Source organism: Numida meleagris, chromosome 1, assembly GCF_002078875.1.
Source record: "Numida meleagris isolate 19003 breed g44 Domestic line chromosome 1, NumMel1.0, whole genome shotgun sequence".
NCBI lineage: Eukaryota > Metazoa > Chordata > Aves > Galliformes > Numididae > Numida > Numida meleagris.
The window spans coordinates 110,981,017-111,000,652 of record NC_034409.1 but is presented as its reverse complement, the minus strand read 5'-3'; the positions used below and the strand labels follow the sequence as shown (position 1 = coordinate 111,000,652).

The following is a 19,636-nucleotide window of genomic DNA, read 5'->3' as shown; positions in this document are numbered from 1 at the left end:
TCTACTGGCACTCAACACTGATGAACTGCCTGCTAAGCCAGCACTATACTTCTTATGTACCTTCTACTTATGTACCTAACTATAGCATCTATTTTCATACACAAGCAAATTCTACATAGTAACACACTGACTTACTATGGTATTTTCTTCACTATATTCGTTGTTTTTTTGTTTTGCTCTGTTTTGCATTTAGTCTGCCTCCATGCTCCGCTTTTACTTCCTGCAAGATTTAACTAAAATGCTGATGTCATCCAAGTCTACAACTTCCTACAAAATCTCCGTAGAAGTCATTTGTTTTAATGAATTTTTATCACATGAAGTACCTTTAAAACAAAATATCTATTGGTTGGTTTAAAATTTACGGTTAAAAATTCAATAATGATAATCTAATTCTTTTTGCTGAACTTCACTTCGTAACTCATAAAATAATACTAGGATTTATACATTTGCTAGCCTCAAATTTATGGTAATATTTTTCCTAATAATGATAACCTGATTTCATGCAAAGAAATTTATTTTATGGCAGAATACTGCTAGGGTGAGGCTGTATGCTGGAGACAAAGGCTTTGAAATGTAGACAAATGTTTGCATTATTTTTTGGATTGACTACTGTTATTTCCTCCTCCCAAAGGAGTTTTTGACTTACCCAGAATCTTGCAGCTTCTCTCATCATTACACATAACCTTTTACAGCCCACTGCTTCCACCTTTATTCTCTCCAGTGGCTTGCAGTACAATATCACATCAAATTACTTAAAATTCCCCTCAGTGAGATTTTCAGTTTATATTTTAGCAACTTTGCTTACATAACCTTGAAGGCACTCTGTCAGGTTGACAATAGATGACTACTTAGCATTTCCAAAATACAGATTTAAGGACTCATAAAACCTACTAATTTTTGTAACTTTTGCATTTGGGTAGAAGATTAATTGCAAATATGCTATACAGTCATGGAATTCATTACAAGCCAAAACTAATAATTCTGAAATCATCTGTGTACAAAGTCAAACTCCCTTTTTCTGCTTCTGTAGTATTTTATAATTACAAAATCTAATGAAAACAGAAATTTTGATGAGTAGATGAGCTCAAATAGGATGGTCAGGAAAGCTGGAGAAGAAGGAAAGAGTCTTCTGTTTGAATGACTGGAGCTTCCAGAAGCTCCCAGAAATAAGATACATAATTAGATTAAACCAAGGCATTCACGAGGAACGCTGTTCAGATTACTGAAAAAACACAACTTGCTTTCTAGAATGAGAAGGCAGATTGACTTCTCTGCTCTTCCCTGGGTCCTACATTACAATCTCTTCCTTGAACATAATGATACCACCATCACTGAGATGCCTCAACTTTTTAAATGTCTATCCTTTCAGACAGAAAATTCTACTTAACTCCCAGCTTAACCTGTATTGCAATCAAAGTTCTATTCTGAGATCTCACTCAGAGAACAGTTGATTATTTTTCTCTAGGAAAGAATTTAAGTGATTGAAGAAAGGTGCCACATCTCCCTTTAGTTTTCTCTTTTTTAGCCTCATAAGTCCCCCTTTTTAAAAATTTAAAATTTTTAAATTTAAAAATCCAATCTTGTAACTAGTGACAGGACGAGGGGAAATGGCCTCAAGTTGTGCCAGCGGAGATCTAGGCTGGACATTAGGAAATTCTACTTTTCTGAAAGAGTGGTCAGGCGCTGGAATGGGCTGCCCAGGGAGGTGGTTGAGTCACCGTCCCTGGAGGTGCAAGAAACATTTAGATATAGCGTTGAGAGACATGGTCTGGTGGGGTTATTGGTGGTAGGTGGATGGTTGGACTGGATAATCTTGTAGGTCTTTTCCAACCTAGCTAATTCTATGATTCTATGATTCTATGTCATATTTCGTCCTCCAAGTAATATAAATACAACCCTGCAAACTAATATATGTAAGTTTATTTTATGATTTTTATATTTTTTAAAATGTTCAGTTATATCTGTTCTGGTTTTATACATATGTTAAAGATTCTGCTCAAGGTCACAGATAAATTCTGTATTATAACAAGAGATATTTAATCCATTTAGGCTTCCATTAGACTGTGCTTCTCTATCATTATTAATAGATAGCTAGTTGAAAAGTGACTTTCTAATTATCACATATTCTGGGTCACGTAAATTTACTACAGAATGGAAGCTTCCTTCTAAAACGTTCTCTTGACACTCCTAATACCACTTTCAAGCTCCTCAGACATAAGAGACATTGATCACTGGTGTTGCACTAGGAGGTACTAGCTTGTTACAAACCCAGTAAGACACTCAGAGTTTGTAAAGTATCTCATCAATGCAATCTATCTGAGCTAATACTATAAATAAAAAAAGGTATAATCTTTCATTTCCTCATATTACAGGAATACTGAGCTGTATGGAATTGAATGGGCTTCCAACCATGCATGGCATGGTATGCTCTTCTTTTAAAATTAGCTTGTAAAATCGGTCCTCAAGCAAAGGGATAAGCACAGCACAGAAGGTCAAGCTATACGCGCAGCGCAGCACAGACCTGAACTTACTGAGATTAACCATCACATGCACTTTCACCTCCTTGATGTACAATGGTCTTCTGCTTAGGAGCATTACAGAATTTGACTTTTTGGTAGAATGTGAGATCTTCAAAGTAAATTGAAATTGCTAACCTATAGAGCTGTTTAAAAAAAAAAAAAAAAAAAGGGCATTTAAATACCATACCTGTAAGCACCACTGTGTGTTCTCCACCACAAGCAACCTTATTAACTTTTTCCATAATTCCCAGTACTGGCTGTGGGACTCTATTGTTCTTTAGCTGCTCAGGCAATAATCCCAGCTTTCCATTTTCAGGTTCCCCAAATGTATAGAGTTCACCATCTCCTGTAAAAATACAGAACAGAACAGGATTCCCATAAAGCATTCAGCAGCAAGGTTAGGTTGTCAAGACAGCTGCAGACAGAAATCAGTAATATAGAAAAGTATATGAATGTTACAGGATAACAGAACATATTTGTAGAATGCCCAATTTAGCTGTACAAAGCAGTATGCTTTGATGGGATACGGAAGAGTTAAATATTAAGACAACTCTCTCTCCAAGGTAAGAATCTTACTATTTAGTCTGCAAGGAACAACACTAGAGAAAAATAAAACCATATACATCCTTTTTTGGAGAGGTTATTATCCCCTTTGTAACCCTATTTTTGTCAACTGAGATTGTCTGCAAGAGTTTCAATTAAAACAGAAAATACTGATGGAAAATAATCACTTTCTTCTTGCAAGATATAGGGGAAAAAAAGAGAAAAAAAAACAAGTAAATGACGTGAAACTGTGTGAAGTCTGGACAACAACAAAAGAGTTATACATCCAACAACAGTGGTTCCATGGCAATAACTCCACCAAAATTAACTTCAGGAAAATACTGAGAGGTCTTTACAAACATATTCCTTCATCATCTTTCCAATCTTCCAGATAATTACACAAAAAGAGCCTTTTCATTTACCCATACTTTTTAACCATTCAGTTCTAAATCTGTTCAATCCCAAGTAATTCAGTTTACTTTCAAAGTTTCCTTTGTTACGCCTTTTCAAATCACCTCCTTTACTTTTCACTGCTATGTAAGTCTGAATTACCATACAACATAGCATCCTATATATCCTTCTATAATAGTTACAGAACTAACATATAAAAAATACTTTCCATTGCAATATTTACAATTTATATATTCCTGCCTCTATCTACATTTCTGATTTTCTGATCTAAGGAGCCTCCCAGTATTCTAATAGGCCAGAGTGAGGTTTTCAGGGAAAATGTTTCCTTACTGTCAGGAAAAGATTTAAATTAATAGCCGAGTGTTCTCCAGAGAAAACTAATGATATCTGTAGAATGATATCTTCATAGCAGATCATGGCCCACAGTTTGCATTTTAAAATATTTACCTCTCCCAAAATTGTAAAGCACTATTTTGTAAGAAAAAAATATTTTTGTAATCTCACCTAGATATGAAAAAGTACAAGGATAAACAGAACTCTCATATGGAGCGAATTTAAGAAAACAAAATGTTTAGACTAAGGTAGGAGCTGCCAGTTCAAGGAAAATTTGGAGAGAAAGCTACATAATAACAAAACACATACTTATCCTCAAGTCCTAAAGCTCAGTCATCAGAAGAATCCACTTAAAATATTTTTGGGAAAATGTATATTTGTGAGTCCATACAGAATGTATTTTTGCTATCAGAGTGATACATTTAGTATTCATAAATTTGCTTTTACAGAATTCAGAGGCATTACTATTGCAGTATGCACAAGAAATGCTTGAGAGATTCTTACTCAAAAGCTACAAATTCCTTGTCCATATGAAAGTTCAGTTGACCTTAGAAATGCTGTTTCTTGCCCAAAGACAATGAAAATAGATGTGCTCACAGAGTTTCAAAGCAGAAGCCTTGCTTGAGTGCTCAGAATTGTCCATCAGAGAAGTCTAACTCTCCACTGAAAAAAGATAGAGCCTAAGACGATGAAGTTATTAGTAGCTTTTTTCTTAGCGTAGATCCTGGTTTTGTTGCTTTTCCTTACACTTTGTGAGACAAAAAACTTAAAATTTGGGAATTAAAAGTCAATGGCAATGACCAAAAAATAAGTTTATGTGGAAACAGATGGAAGATTTAAAAGTAAACAAGTGCATACAAAAGTAAAGTAGAAAGAATGAAGCTACACATGCATTCTAAAAAGCAAATGAGATTAGCCAAATGAACAAAATCGAGTTAATAAAAAAAGGAAGTATATAACTCAAAATGAAAGGAGTTTTATTAAAACTTGGATATAACAAGCCAAGACAGGAAAGAAATTTTATCTTTTTGAATTTGTAATTCTGAAAATGAGAAAGCTAAAACTGGTATAATTTAGAAATGTGTCTTTTAATTCAATTTTCCTGAACTTTACTCTGGTAATAGAAACGTAGAATGGTTTGGGTGGGAAGGGACCTTAAGGATCATCTAGTTCCAGCCCCGCTGTTGTAGGCAGGGCTGCCCCTCACCAGCACAGGCTGCCCAGGACTCAATCCAACCAGGCCTCGAACACCTCCAGGGATAGGAAATCCATAACTTATTTGGGCAGCTTGTGCCAAGGCCTCACCACCCCGAGAGAAAAAATTTCCATGTAACATCTAACCTAAATCTCCCCTCTTTTAGTTTAAAGCTATTCCCCCTCGTCCTATCAATATCAGACCGTGTAAAAAGTCAGTCTCCCTCCTGCTTATAAGCTCTCCACAATTACTGGAAGGCCACAATGAGTTCTCCCTGGAGCCTTTTCTTCTCCAAGGTGAACAAGCCCAGCTCCCTCAATCTTTCTTCATGAGAGGTGCTCCAGCCCTCTAGTCATCTTTGTGGTCCTCCTCGGTGCCCACTTCAACAGCTCCACCTCTTTCTTGTGTTGAGGAGCCCAGACCTGGATGCAATACTTCAGAGGAGACTTCATGAGGGCAGAGTAGAGGGGAATAATCACCTTCCTATCCATGCTGGCCACCTCTTCTGATGCAGCCCAGGATACCATTGGCCTTCCAGGCTGCAAGAGCACACTGTTGGCTCACGTCCAGCTTTTTGACCACCAGAATCCTCAAGTCCTTCTTTGCAGGACAGCTCTTAATGAGTTCTTCTCCCAGTCTGTATACATATCTGAGATTGCACCAACCCAGGTACAACACCTTGCATTCAGTCTTATTGAACCTCATTAGGTTCTTGTGGGACCACTTTTCAAGCCTGTCTAGGTAACTCTGGATGGTACTCCTTCTTTCTATCGTGTCAGCTGCACCATTCAACATCATGAGCAAACTTGCTGAGGGTGCACTCGATCTCACTGTCTAGGCTGTGTATAAAGATGTTTAATAGCACCAGTCCCAAGATGGACCCCTGGGTGACACCAGTCATCACCAGTCTCCACAGATCTGTTGACCACAACCCTCTGGCAGTGACCATCCGACCAATTCTTCATCCACCAAACAGTGCAACCTTCAAATCCATATCTCTCCAATTTAGAGATGAGGATGTGGTGCGTGACTGACTGTGTCAAAGGTCTTACAGAAGTCCAGGTAGATGAAATCAGTTCCCCTTCCTTCGTTCACTGATGCTGTGACTCCATCATAGAAGGACACCAGGCTGGTCAGGCATGATCCGCCCTTGGTGCAGCCATGCTGGCTGTCTCAGATCGTATGTGCCTTAACACAGGTGCCAGGAGGATCTGCTCCATGATCTCTGAAAGCACAGACATGAAGCCCACTGGCCTGTAGTTCCCCAGGTCTTCTTTTCTCCTTTTCTTAAAAATGGGAGTGATGTTTTCCTTCTAGTCACGGGGACTTTGCCTGACAGCCGTGACTTTTCAAATATGATGGAGAGTGGCTTGGCAACCAATACACTCAATTAAAATTTTCTTTTGCACGACTTAAAACCGAGCAAGAATTTCAGGCAGCTTTATTATGCCTAAGTATAAGTCAGCTTGTTACTATCATGTTTTCTTTACAGTTATCTGGTAAAATCTAGTAGATAAATTAAATTAAAGTTGTTTTTCCTGGAAAACTCTTGTCAGTAACATTTGGTTTTTTTTTTCCATGGCACTTGGCTCTTGACTCACACTCTTTCGCAGAACAGTGACTACAGCAGTTGGTGCATAGACAGCAGCACAGAGAATGCTGTTGCCAGGACCTTCTATAAGAAGAACAGCTTTATTCTGTTCCCAGGGAGAAGAGGCCAGCACTATCCTTTCCATCTCACCTCCTTAGGAAGTTGCAGAGAGCAATGAGGTCAACAAGGGGTCTGATGCATTTAGAAAACCCTTAAGTCACCATGTGTTTTAATAAAACAGTGCTTCTCCTCAAATCCTCTCAGAGGAAATAATTCTGGAGTCAGTATGCTGATCTGTGATGTATGTTACCTTTGTTGGTGGCAGTCCAAGTAAAGCAAAAAAAAAAAAAAAAGGAAAAAAAAAGGTCAAAATTATGATTTATTTTCTTCAAATAAAGCCTGAGGATACATTTTCAATGAATTTTACCAGTACAGAGAATCTGAAGTATGTCTCATTTTATGGCAGCATTCATTCAGGATCCAAAAAAAATTTTTTTTTTATGTTACCTAACAATGTATTCCATACTGAAAGTGCAAGAACTGTAATAAGGACATTTTTTCATAAAAATACAAATTCCTGCCTTAAGTGGAATATCGGTCCAATCATCAAAACAAAGTTGCAACCCAGCATTTCCTCCAAAGATTTAGAACCAAACTTTTACGGCACAATATTTATATCTAATGCTTACAGGACTTACAAAATTTGACCCCTGTTGTAGTAAAAAAAAAAAATCCCAGACTATTTTGTATGTTTCCTACATAATTCTAAGACTATTTCTGCCTCTCACAGTGGCATGGATTCGTCGATATCACAGAACCACAGAATGGCTGAGGTTGGAAGTGACCTCTGGAGATCACCTAGTCCAACCTCCCTGCTCACGCAGGGTCCCCTAGAGGATATTATCCAGGATTGTGTCCAGGTGACTTTTAAATAACTCCAGGGAAGGAGGCTACTCAACCTCCCTGGGCAATCTGTGCCAATGCTGTGTCATCCTCACAGCAATTTTTTCTCTCCTTCAGATGGAACTTCCTGTGTTTCAGCTTGTAACTGTTGCCTTGTCCTATCACTGGACTCCACTGAGAAGAGTCTGGCCCCATCTTTTTGACACTCTTCCATCAGATACTTATATTCATTGATCAGATCCCCGAGTCTTCTCTTCTCCAGGTTGAACAAGCCCAGCTCCATAGGAGAAATGCTTCAGTTCGTCAACCATTTTAGTAGCCCTTCAAGTACCACACCTGTGAGCCACTAGAACACATCCTCCCAGCTGTTCTTAGTTTTTCTTTCATTCCCAGCATTTTATTTTTTCTCCCTCATTAATGACATTTTCTCTTTCCTGCACACCTTTCCTGCACACGCGAAGTATTTTAAATGACATCATTAATATTACAACAATTCACTTATTTGCATGTATCTGTGAAAAAAATGCCTTTATTGCATTCTTCTACACTCTTCTAAGAGGTATTTTGTAGTCATTTTAATCTGTGTTTTTTAAATAAAGAGCAGCCTATCTCAGGTGCAGAAAAGTGTATTTCATTTCATTTCTAAACTATGTACTGTGTTTATGGTTTTCTGCTCAGTCTGATTTTCTATTTTAATCCTGATCTTTATTCTTATGTGCAGAAACACTCTGAATAGACTTCAGTAACAGATATTTTCCAGTTATGTGCATTTTTTTAATTCCAAAATGCCAGCCTAATTAACAGCAAAAAAAAAAAAAAAGAAAAAAAGAATCAACCACAGCATGAGGGTTTCTGTAACCAAAACATTCAATTGACAACAAGAGGTGTCAGTGCTCCTACTGGGAGATTTTATTAGACATAATAAAGAAAAAAAAAAAACACAAAAAACCAAAACCAGCATTTTGGGAAGGTAAGTATTGATATTTTAATACTCTTGGACCTGTCATATAAGGAAGTTGCTCCAAAAGAAATGCCCCTTATTTATTTCCATGGAAACTCCAACAGATACAAAGAGCACAATAACACTGTTTGATTGAGAAAATTCTCAGCTACAAAATACTATTTTTCAACATTGCCACCATGTGCTATACATTTTCACCAGCGATGAACAAGAGCCTGCACGCCACCCACACTTGTGAAAATCAGCACTAGCAGAGACAACCCACTGTCACCGTCACCACTGCTGAAACGCACCACCCACCACCTCACTGTGCTCACATCCACTGCTTGGTCTCCATAACGTTCAGCAAATGTTGACGAATGTCAATGGGTGCATGGAGGAATTCAGCGACACACTTCTGCTTCGTATACACTTTCATTTTGTCAGACTGCCCCACTGCTGCCATCTGTCGCACAGCAACAAAGTGTTACAGAATACTGGCAGGAAGGTTCAACATCTACTGTCATACCACCAACATCCGCCCCTGACATTGTGGGCCAACGTAATAAAACAGGAGGCTTTACTTTTGGAACAGCTCTCATATTTCTAGGAACAAGTTCAGAAACCCAGAAAAGCACTTAGGATTTAACTACGTATGCAATTCTCTTCAAAGAGATCACAGCATTTCTTTCTGAACACTACTGCACAGTAAATATTAATCCAATCACAATCTAATTAATAGGATTAGAGATTCAAATGGTCAAACTGCCACTGACTTGCCAAACTAGTCAAGCTTATTACAGTTTTTAAACTTAATAATCCAGCTGACAAAGATAAAGCCATTTACTAAGGTAATTTTGGAATATATTACACATCATTTAAAGTTGTATAGTAGTCTAGAAATTATGAATAGCTATCAGGCAGAAAAAAGATTGAATCAAACACAGATACATTTTCAGTCCAGTTACATGAGTGCAGCACATCTGCATTTTAAGGACATTCTATTCCAAGTAAGTCCATGGAATCTGGTTGTTTCATTTTCTACTCTCATATGAGCCTTCCCATTCTCTCATATTGAACTTTCCTTAGTGTGGTGTATTTCTGGTATCACTAAGCTTTAGCTCACAGAAAAGTGTCATAAAAAAGAACACACCAACAGAAAACTATCTTTGCCCATAAAAGACAGATGTGCACAGTGCTGGAATCCATACCACACAACGTTTTTTACCTTGATTGTCTGTTATTAATGAACATCCTGCCCTGGAGAGGGCACTCTGTGACCACGCTATGTATTCTAGTGTGTCCTCATTAACTATCCGTTTTAACCCAAACATGCCTGTGATCCTATCAGTCTGCTTAGCCAGTATACAGTTTATATCAAATATAAATAAGTTTAGAAAAGGAGCCATATGGTGCCATGCTCACCAGTTCAACCTGGCAACATACATCAAGTTCTATATCCTGCAAACATGCTTTATTATTAAAGATTTGATGCTTATTAAAGTATAAGTTCTGTTTAAAAAGACAAATTGTAGCAATACTACAGTACTGTAGTAACTTGTAAGTAACAGGTACTGAAAGCTCTCTATTAACAGTTTCTTCCATGTCTCCCATAGTAGTAACTGTGGTCTAGGAAAGTTCCTTTGCGTAGATGTCGAGGGAACTAATATTGATGATATACTTAATTGAATTGTTGTTGAAGTACATATTAAAAATGACACTCGTTACTATATATTCTAGTGTACAAGATAAAATTGTACATTCAAAACACATGGAAAACCCCTGCTAGGCAAATTTTTAAACATACTTTAAGGCATAATTTGATGACTAACTGGAAATTTAGGGAGAAAAACCCCTATCTCTATTTTATATGAATATCACAGATACTACATAATTATCCATTTTGCTATGTTCTACTACCCCTCAGAGGCAGAATACTGAGGATGTCAACCACTGTTCTGAGCCAGCCTAGCAAGTACAGAACAAGCACTTTCAACAGGAAATAAAAGAATCTTCAAAATTGTAAAAGCACATCTTTTTTCTTTTTCACACAAAACCTTTTAACAGCATAATGCCTTCCTAACTAGGCTATAAGAAATAAAAGAGTAACTACATTTGCATTCAGGCTCAGCTCACGGAACTTCCAAATTCATAATTTAATGGCTAGCATCACAGCTAAAATAATGTGTCATTATAGTACACTTAAATAAATGTGTAAAGCTTTGTTTTTAAGTTCTAACTACATACCTACATTAGTTCAAGAGAAGATTATTTCCATTAAAGTCCAAAACTAAACTTTCATTTATTTAAGGTATATTTATTTAAGGTATCAGTCAAAGAAAACTGTCCACAAGGGCCCAAAGTAAAATTATCAAAAAATATTTCTCCTTTCACCATAAAAAAAGGTGAACAGCAAGGCAGTCAGACTTAACTTCTGCAGGATTTGCAGATACTAGAGGCTGAAAATTAAGACTTTCCACCTCAGAACCAGGCTTGTTTAAACAGTAACACATTCAAAAAGTTCCTGTTTTCACAGGTGAAAACGAATTTATCTTCTTATTAACATTTTAAGAGGCTCTATTTCTCTAATTCATATTTCCTTCTTCTCAGCCCTCTCCATTAAACATTTCTGCTCCCTCAGAGCACTTGACACACACAGCTATCTCCTTGCTTTTAGATGCTTGCCCTCAGCCCTTCTTTTAATGAGAGCTTTTGACACATCCCACTGCAGTCTTGTCAGAATCATAGAATCACAGAACTTCAGTTCTTGGCTTTAAGGCAGAAAAACACACCTTCTTACTCCATCCTTGAAGTAAGGACTTTTTTTTCCATTTGTTTCAAGTTCAGGAAGCAGTGTAATTTCTAACAGTTGCTGACCTCTTGACCAGTCAGAGGTATTTAAACGATTTATTGCAATAAAACATCTGTAATAAAAGTTGCATACTACCAGCATAACACCTAATTAATACTTTGCCATCTTAAGGTCTCATTCTGTTAAAAGCACGTTCTCAGAGAGCTAAATATTGTATGTGGGAAAGTAATATTTATCAAGTAAGCTGAGAAAAGTAGCTGGTGGAATGGTTACCGGGTACCCATTAAAGGCTTTACAGTTAAAACTATTGATCCTTTGAAATCTTTAATTACTCTGAGGGGACGAACTGTATAGCTTAATAATGTAAATCTATAAGGCTGAGAGGAATTCATAGTTGCTTAAATTCAACCACATTAGCATTATTAAAAAATGAGTGGCATCAACACTTTGTAAAGGAAAAAAGAGGTAGAAAAACACAAGAGGTGGAAAGCAATCAAGAGGTGGGTTGGGTTGGAGATCAGACACCAGCTCACTGTAGTGTATGCTTCTTCTTGTACTGTATATTGACTCTTTGACTCCAAAACAACTTAAGACTGAGACTTAACATCGAACTTTTACAACAATGTTGCTCTGCTAGCAAACAAGATTAATTTTTCCCCAAAATATACTAATTCTGTGCAAGATTTTCATGTCTAGGAATGATGAAGATGATTAGTTGATCAACACAGGAATAAGAATAATCTCAAGAAAAGCTGGATTACTGAAACCGTAGTATTAGTCACCATTTGTCATAATCTTCATGAAAATAATGCTATGTGTGATAAGACAGTAATTTTTCCTCATAACTTTTTGTAAGTCATTGTGCACAGGCAGAATATTTACAGCAGTATTTTCTCATGGGATTTTTAATTAAATATAGGGTACGTTACAGAGGAGATTACAAGTAACTTTTCCAAGTAATACGGAACCTCATTTTAGAGAGAATCTCTCTGGTAAAATCTCCCTGTGTGACGCATAAACACATAGATGACTATCACTTCTACCAGACAGTTATTGCTTACATAGGTTCAAAAGGAGCAAATGTCTCATTAGCTACCTTTATAAAGACCACAATCTGAGGACCACTGTCTTTTTTTCACTAACCATTACTCTCATTTGCTTACCTGTTATGAAGGCAGAATGATAATATCCACAGGATACAGAGGAAACGGGTTTTCCAACATCTACTTGACAAGGGACACTGACATAGGTTTTGTCAGCCAAGCCAATCTGACCTTCTGAATTATCACCCCACACAAAAAGCTGCCCATCCTCTAAAGTGAAGACATAGAAAGTTAATAGATTTAAAAGCGAAGCTGAACTAATGAAAAGTTAATTTACCTATTCAAGAAGCATTTTATAAACTCTATGTACAACACTACTAAATGTCATTATCTCAGGGACAAAAAGTGATATTTAGCACAATGCAACACAACAGTCTGAAGTATGAAGCTGTCCCCTAATCTTTTCAAAAGCGACTCAGAGCACTTAGTGATCACATGCTGTTACAAAATAAATAGCAAGAGTAAAATCTATGTAGAAAATTTCCTTCAGAAAGAGAAAAATTGAGAACATAAGACAACTCAGTTGCCAGATACCAGCATTAAAACATTATAGTGAATTGAAGGCTTCTCATTTCTGGTAGCACCTCACTACTTTCTTGTTCTTCCAAACTTATACTCTATTCTGACTTTGATACACATCTCACTTATTCTTTCATTGTCTCACAGTTCTTTTCACAGGTTATTATATTGCCCAGCTTTATTTTGTTTTCCTTAAACTATCAGCTGTTCCAAGTTTATTAAGACCAGTCTCTGTTGACACAAAGACCAAAGTCAGCAGTAAGAACCGAAAAAAGGTAGTGAACAACATGAAAAATCCCAAGATTTTTCTAGAAGTAAGGTCTTCTCTCTGCTTATTTCTTATTGGTGGTAAATAAGCTGCGAGTAAAGAACTACCATATACAATGTTACTGAGATGTTGGTTGGAAGCACACTCACTGAAAGTTCATTTAGAGATCTTAAGAGGATGCTATCAATTGTCACAAAAAATACAAAAAAGCAAGCAAAGTATATGTTCTTCATATACTGATGCTTTGTTACATTCTTGTCATGGTTTTATAATTTTCGGTTATTGGTATTCCACATCATAACATCATGTAGTGCATGTACCTGGTTCTCAGAAGAGAAGGACTGCTACGTTCCTCAGGGGACTTTGCTCCCCTGTTACCATTTTCCGGTCAGAGGGAAAGATCAAAACTCGTAGATCGCGATACCTTGCTCTTTTTTTCCACCCGTCTCTCATCCCAGCAGCATCTTGCTCCCCAGCCATCTCACCATCAGTATCAGTGTAAGGCCTACCTTAACTTTGGACACTCTCTCTCATTGTATTGGATTTATCAGCTTAAATTGTAATTATATTGTATTATAGTGTGTTATTTTGCATTCCGATATCTTATTTAGTAAATTAGTTTGTTTCTCCTCAGATTGTTGCCGCTGTTTTGTTCTCAGGCCCATCTCCCTACCCTTCTTCCCTCTTCCCTTTCACGGGGCATGGGTCCATGGGTCCCCAGCCCCATTCGTCACGGAACTGGGCCGAACCAGCCCATAAACTGTTGACAATTCTGAAATCACAGCCTCAATAATATATCCTAAACATGTACTGAAACAGTTCCTTTTAACAAGACTGGAGAAATTAGAGGTTAATAAAGGGCCATGGATACAACAGCTGAATGTATTCTAATCGTGTAGACTTCATCAAGTCATCATCATATATTTTTGCCATGGAAGAAACAGCTCAGGCTGCTCTCAGAATTAGCAGTGACACAGTTGTGTAGTCTCCACCAGTAGACCAAAATAACTGTAATAAAAAGTGGAATTAAAGAAACTTAGTTTAGCTCGCTTTCCTGGAAATTAATTAGAGTTTTTCCTACTTTGAGTGTATTTATACCATTTTTCCTTTGTATAGATTCTTAGCAACTAGTACAGACTGAGTCCTCACTGCACACCTACAGAAACTGTAGGAAGCTATTCAGAAGCCACCCCTCAACATACTGTACTGAAATATGCAATTGGCTATAAAAAAAATTCCAAGGTTTAGTGGGGAAAGAAGACAGGGAGGCATAGAAAATACACACATACATGCAAACAGAAACCTGGAAAAAATGTTTCTCTGGAACACCAGGCTTGAACACATAAATAGATTTTATTAGCTGTTGCTCTTACCAGTTACTGCTGCTGAGGTGTACGATCCAGCTGCTAGCTGTTTGATCCTGTGCTGGTTGGTAAAAAAACTAATTAAATGAAATGTGGTCCTTTCCTCTGTGTCACCTAATCCCAATTGACCTTCACTGTTACCTCCAGCAGCATACACATTCCCTTTTTCTGCATATACAAAAGCACATGTAATACACAGAATGAGGACATTCTCAACAGCAGCAAAAAGTCAGAGAAATTGCAGCAAGTCATTTAATTTCCTACAGAAAAACTTTACAGGAAAGTATGGGGTCTATCACCCTCAAATATTCTGGAGTTGACGCTGGATGTTCCTGCTGTAATTAGCAGGGAGGCTTTCCTGCACACATTTAGATCACTCTAAAGGCCTTATACAACCATAGACTGAGTGTGCTTCCCAACATTTTGGAGCCTGATCTGAAAAATAAATACAATTTTAAGTTGGGAAAAAGTCCTGACAAAATGAGTACTAGCAGCCTTAGCAGCTAGAAGCAGCCCCTTTCCTAAAGTATAATTTAAATTAAGATAAAACGAGAGGAAAATGGAGAATGATGTAATGGACAAGAAAATTAAGAAGATGTATAACTTGACAGTTTTGAATAACAGGAATCAAATATATTTTTACTTACATTTTTATTAAAAATATTTTATTCATTTTAATATTTAAATAACTTTCAATGTAATTAGCTTGATCTTTATTTTGCTTTAGAATCTTAAAATTGAAGTTAAAGCCGATGATTAACATCTTTAACCTAAAAGAACTTCAAAATTTATGTTTTTAATTTTAGTGTGTTTCACATTTAAAGTGATCGTCTATGATGAAAAACACAAGGTCAATAAATAACATAAATCCAGACACAAAAGTGATAAGAAACTGACGTATAATTCACAAATGATCCCTGGTATATAAATGGTCACAAATTACTTAGCCAGAGTGCATACTAAAAGTGACTAATATTTACCCTGTGCAGTCTAGCATATTCAACTATTATTAAAATGTTCTGTTTTATTCTAATAGTATTATTTACTGTGCTCTGGGTCTCCACATACGTAAACCCCTAATAATCAACAGTTCTCTTTATATCATTACCGCTAAGGCATTGCAAAAACAAAGATGGCTATTCCATTACATAAATTTTAGAACCACGACAATAATTTGCGCTCCCTAAAAATTTATTTTTTGGTTTAAATTTACAGTTTATTTATTTATAGCTTAATAAAGTAACTTGTCAATGAAACAGCAGACTATCACGTCTAAATAAAATGCAACATACTTCGAAGGCTTCAAAACATAATGTTCTGCTGCTTTTACTTAAATGTAGAACTTCATGCTCATAACAATACATTCCTTGTCAAAGGTAAATTTGAGTACAGATATATAAAAATACTCCTATCCCCACAAAGGGCTTCAATGAAATATTGGTAACTGTTACCCATACCTCAAATACAGATAAAATTACAGATAAAAGCTAGTGAATTCCTCTGTAACATGATTTTTCTAAATGCACTGCACAGAGTAATTCAAGCATTCAAAGATCTGGATATAAGAAAACAAGTTTTAACAGCACATTCTCCTTCTTTTTTCTTTCCTGTTCACTCCTGGGGTTACCAATGCAATTTTTGCATTTAAACAAGAAAAAATCTACCTTCAATATGTACATAATTTGTTACGTACCTGTGTAAACTAAAGTGTGATTTCTTCCGCAAACAGCGAGTCTTGTTTTTTCTGGTTTTAAAGCTATGAATTAAAACCAAAGGAGGAGGGGAAGTTACAAACAAGTTGACAACTGGTTCAACACCATCATGTTCAATGGTCCAGAGAAAACTCTGATTTTTTTCATATTTTTACCAACAGAATGACTACAAGTTTGGTTGGCCATTAGACCTTAGCACATGACTTACTAAACAGGATTAGGGTCAGGCTGATGATTGGTGACTTGACGATGGTTACTTGATCCCAATGCCACACTCCACAAAATTTACCATTTTCAGGATATGCCTTAAAGAATACATCAATTTGCAGAACAAAATGCATGCTTAGAGCTTTCTTCAATTTTCGTTAATAGTAATGTTCTTAATTCACTCTTTTGCTTCTCTTGCTAATTAAAATATTTAAACTCAATAGTTTTTTTGTCTTATCACCCATACCTTCCTCACTATGCACAGCTACTTTTTTTGCTAGACTTTTGCTCTGTACTGCCATTCTATTGATTACTAAACTCACAATTACTAAGGCCAGTCCCATCTATAGGTTTTGAATATACCGTCCCACCTCAACTTTAGCTCAATAACCATCCATCCATGCATATTCTTCTCTGCAGTCTAGTCACCATAAAAGACTGGGAATGTACACAAGAGGATGTATCAGGAGTTATTTTGGTGGGAAAGAGAGAACATGGTACTGGTTTTATCCCACAGTAAGTGCACTCCATCTCAGAAACAGTGAAAAAATAATCTCACTGACTTTTCCACCCCCTCCTCAGTTATTATTCTTTGCCAACATTTTTTTCTTCACTCAGCCATGTCCACTTACAATACTCATCAAGCTATTAAAAAAGCATTACGTTAACATATTTTTTTCCACTGCATCTGTCCTTGATGAAGACAACAACCATAATTCCTTTCACAAAATCCTTTTCAGTCCTTCCAAATCAACCTTCATTGGCACCATAACATTCAGATTAAATTCCTTTCTCTTTACTACCAAGCCACTAAATAAATCTATCTATTTAAGCATGAAGTCTCTGATATCAAATAGACACAGAAATTGTTCAAACTCAGAATCCTACATATCCCACCTGACACCTGTCCTTACCTCCAGGCAGGAACCATAACATTTCCAATACTGGTTTCTTCCTACAATATTAATTTGCTGCTTTCTATCCCAACATTCTGGCTCCTACACCAGCAATAATCTTGATCAGCTCATCAGAAGCTAGCGCTCCCTAACCTTCCTCCCACTTAGGCTCATTGATCATATATATTGCTGGCAGTTTTTAATAACCAATTTCATTAGTCTCCAGTTAAGCCCCAGAATGATTTTGTCCGAAAAATGAGCAGCCACAATTATTACACCTGGAGCAGAAATGGAAACATTGTCTTTGCAACTCCACTCCCAAAGCTAACAAATGCCTGAAAGCTAGCGAGAAAAGCTCCAGGACACTCTTTCTCTGCCTACTGCTAAGAGCAGAAAGATAGCCCCCTCGTGACTTTTTTCCAGTGGAAGCCAGCCTGTTTTGAATCGCTGCTATCTCTCTCTTTTATTGTCCATTGCAACTGGACAGTAAAACAAAACTTGACACCCAATCCATCTGAGCCAAAGTAAGAATCAGTCTCTCATATGGCTGACAGAAGATGTGAACCTGAGAATATTTTCATTCTCCCTCTGAACTGAAATAGAGAGAGAAGTAGATAAAGAACAGTAGAATAAAATAGATCAAGAAGAAAAGTTTGAACAAACACGGTAATTCATTTTTAAACAATGAGCTAACAGATCAATCCACTAAGAGAAAGGATGAGGATAAACACGTAATGATGAAAAGGAATTTGTTAATGGGATAGGTATTATTTGACATACATGAGGAGGTAGGGAAAAAATATTGACTCCATTTTACTTGACAAGATAAAATTGGCTAGGAAACATCCAGAAGATAGCAGAATGCAATGAAAATATTTTACACATATGTAAGGAGGTGGGCATTCATTTTACTGCTTTTTTACACTTCATACAAATGTATCTACATTTATGACCCCTTGGACAAATCTTACACCTGCTAAAAAGAAACAAAAAAGATTGGATTCTATGTCTCTGAAATAATTTTCAGGCACAAAAGGACCCAGAACCTGGAACTGACAGAAAAGCTTCCTTCCAACTTCCAGACAGTTGGGATTCCTTTTAAACTACCCTTATGAGCTTACACAGTAATATGTTACACATGATGAGTAAAGAAATCAGAATCAGTTATTTTGGAACTGCAACTTAGAAAGCACTTTTTCACAGTAACAAACTTTCAAAAGGACAAAAAAAAAATTAAACAAACCTTTAACACATGTTGGTTTGCTGACAGTATTCTTTGATCCTAGTCCTAACTGGCCCCAGTTGTTACTGCCGAACATGTAAAGTTTACCATTCCCTGAAAGAAAAGGCGTAGTCAGAATCCACGAGTATTTGAATATCTCATACAAGATGAGGTGGTTTTATCACTGCTATTTGTTATATCCTTTTTAATGTAAGATTTAGAATTAGGCAATTCCATGCGTATGCGTAAGCAACAATTAATGTCCTGATTTTTCAGCAAGTAGTAATTGCACTGTAGATGTATTTAGTAAGAAATACATACACAGAAGAAATGTCAAAAGAGGAGAACAAACACCTTCTCCTCAAGCTACTGCTCAGATATAGCACGCATCAGAAAATGTAAAAGGAGTGCTCTCAGACAGACTTTGTGGCACGCAAAGCAGTCTCAATGGAAGCACTGACAAAGGAACAGAGCATTTAACTGCGCACCCACACCTTTTACCTCAGAGTCAGGGATGAATAATGCAGCAATATAGTTAGTATAAACAAAAATTTGTGATATTCAGCTTATTTTATTGTCTATTGGGGGAAAATATTTAATTACTCAATGTCCTGTCTTAAAGCGATCTGCAGATCGCGCTTCTTTAGATCATTTATGATAAATTTTTGGATGTGTTCGCAAATTAAATGGGTTTTTCTTTGGACAAATATGTCTGCGAGAAGAGCTTTTTTTCTACTCTGCATCTTTCATCATGGATTAATCTGGTACTTTGCGTATAAAGAAGGAATGTGCACAAACACCATGCAGTCAGAGAGTTTTGTGTGCCTATATGAAGAAATCTTCAACAGGAATAATGCTAAAGTTGTATTTCAGAAACTTGTATGACTTGTATGACTTGAATTTGCAGGTTTGACCATCACAAGCAGAGAACTGCTTTCATTCAGAATAACCCACTTTTTTAAGAAGATGATAAATGAACAGATAAGACTTTTCTCACTGGGCATGCAGATCAGACTGCCAGATCTCACTATGAACAATACCTTAAATTTATTCATCTCATTTCATTTCACTTGTTAAAGTAATGGCTCTTGTAAAACT

The 19,636-nt window shown here is 36.7% G+C and overlaps 1 protein-coding gene across 3 annotated transcripts in view; it reads right to left on the bottom strand.

Annotated features, from left to right (window-relative positions):
* RPGR (retinitis pigmentosa GTPase regulator) overlaps positions 1–19,636 on the bottom strand; it is a 65,803-nt gene that overhangs the window by 38,251 nt on the left and 7,916 nt on the right. For 2 of the 3 annotated variants that reach the window (XR_002441972.1, XM_021407784.1), the window contains exons 3-7: positions 18,560–18,652; positions 16,195–16,257; positions 14,511–14,669; positions 12,411–12,560; positions 2,707–2,865 (exon numbers count right to left, since the gene is read on the bottom strand). Coding sequence is in view for 2 of the 3 variants with exons in the window: in XM_021407784.1 (XP_021263459.1) it covers positions 2,707–2,865; positions 12,411–12,560; positions 14,511–14,669; positions 16,195–16,257; positions 18,560–18,652 (624 nt within the window). In the remaining variant the exon portion in view is untranslated. The remainder of the gene's footprint in view (positions 1–2,706; positions 2,866–12,410; positions 12,561–14,510; positions 14,670–16,194; positions 16,258–18,559; positions 18,653–19,636) is intronic. The other variant, XM_021407791.1, reaches the window with a different exon arrangement.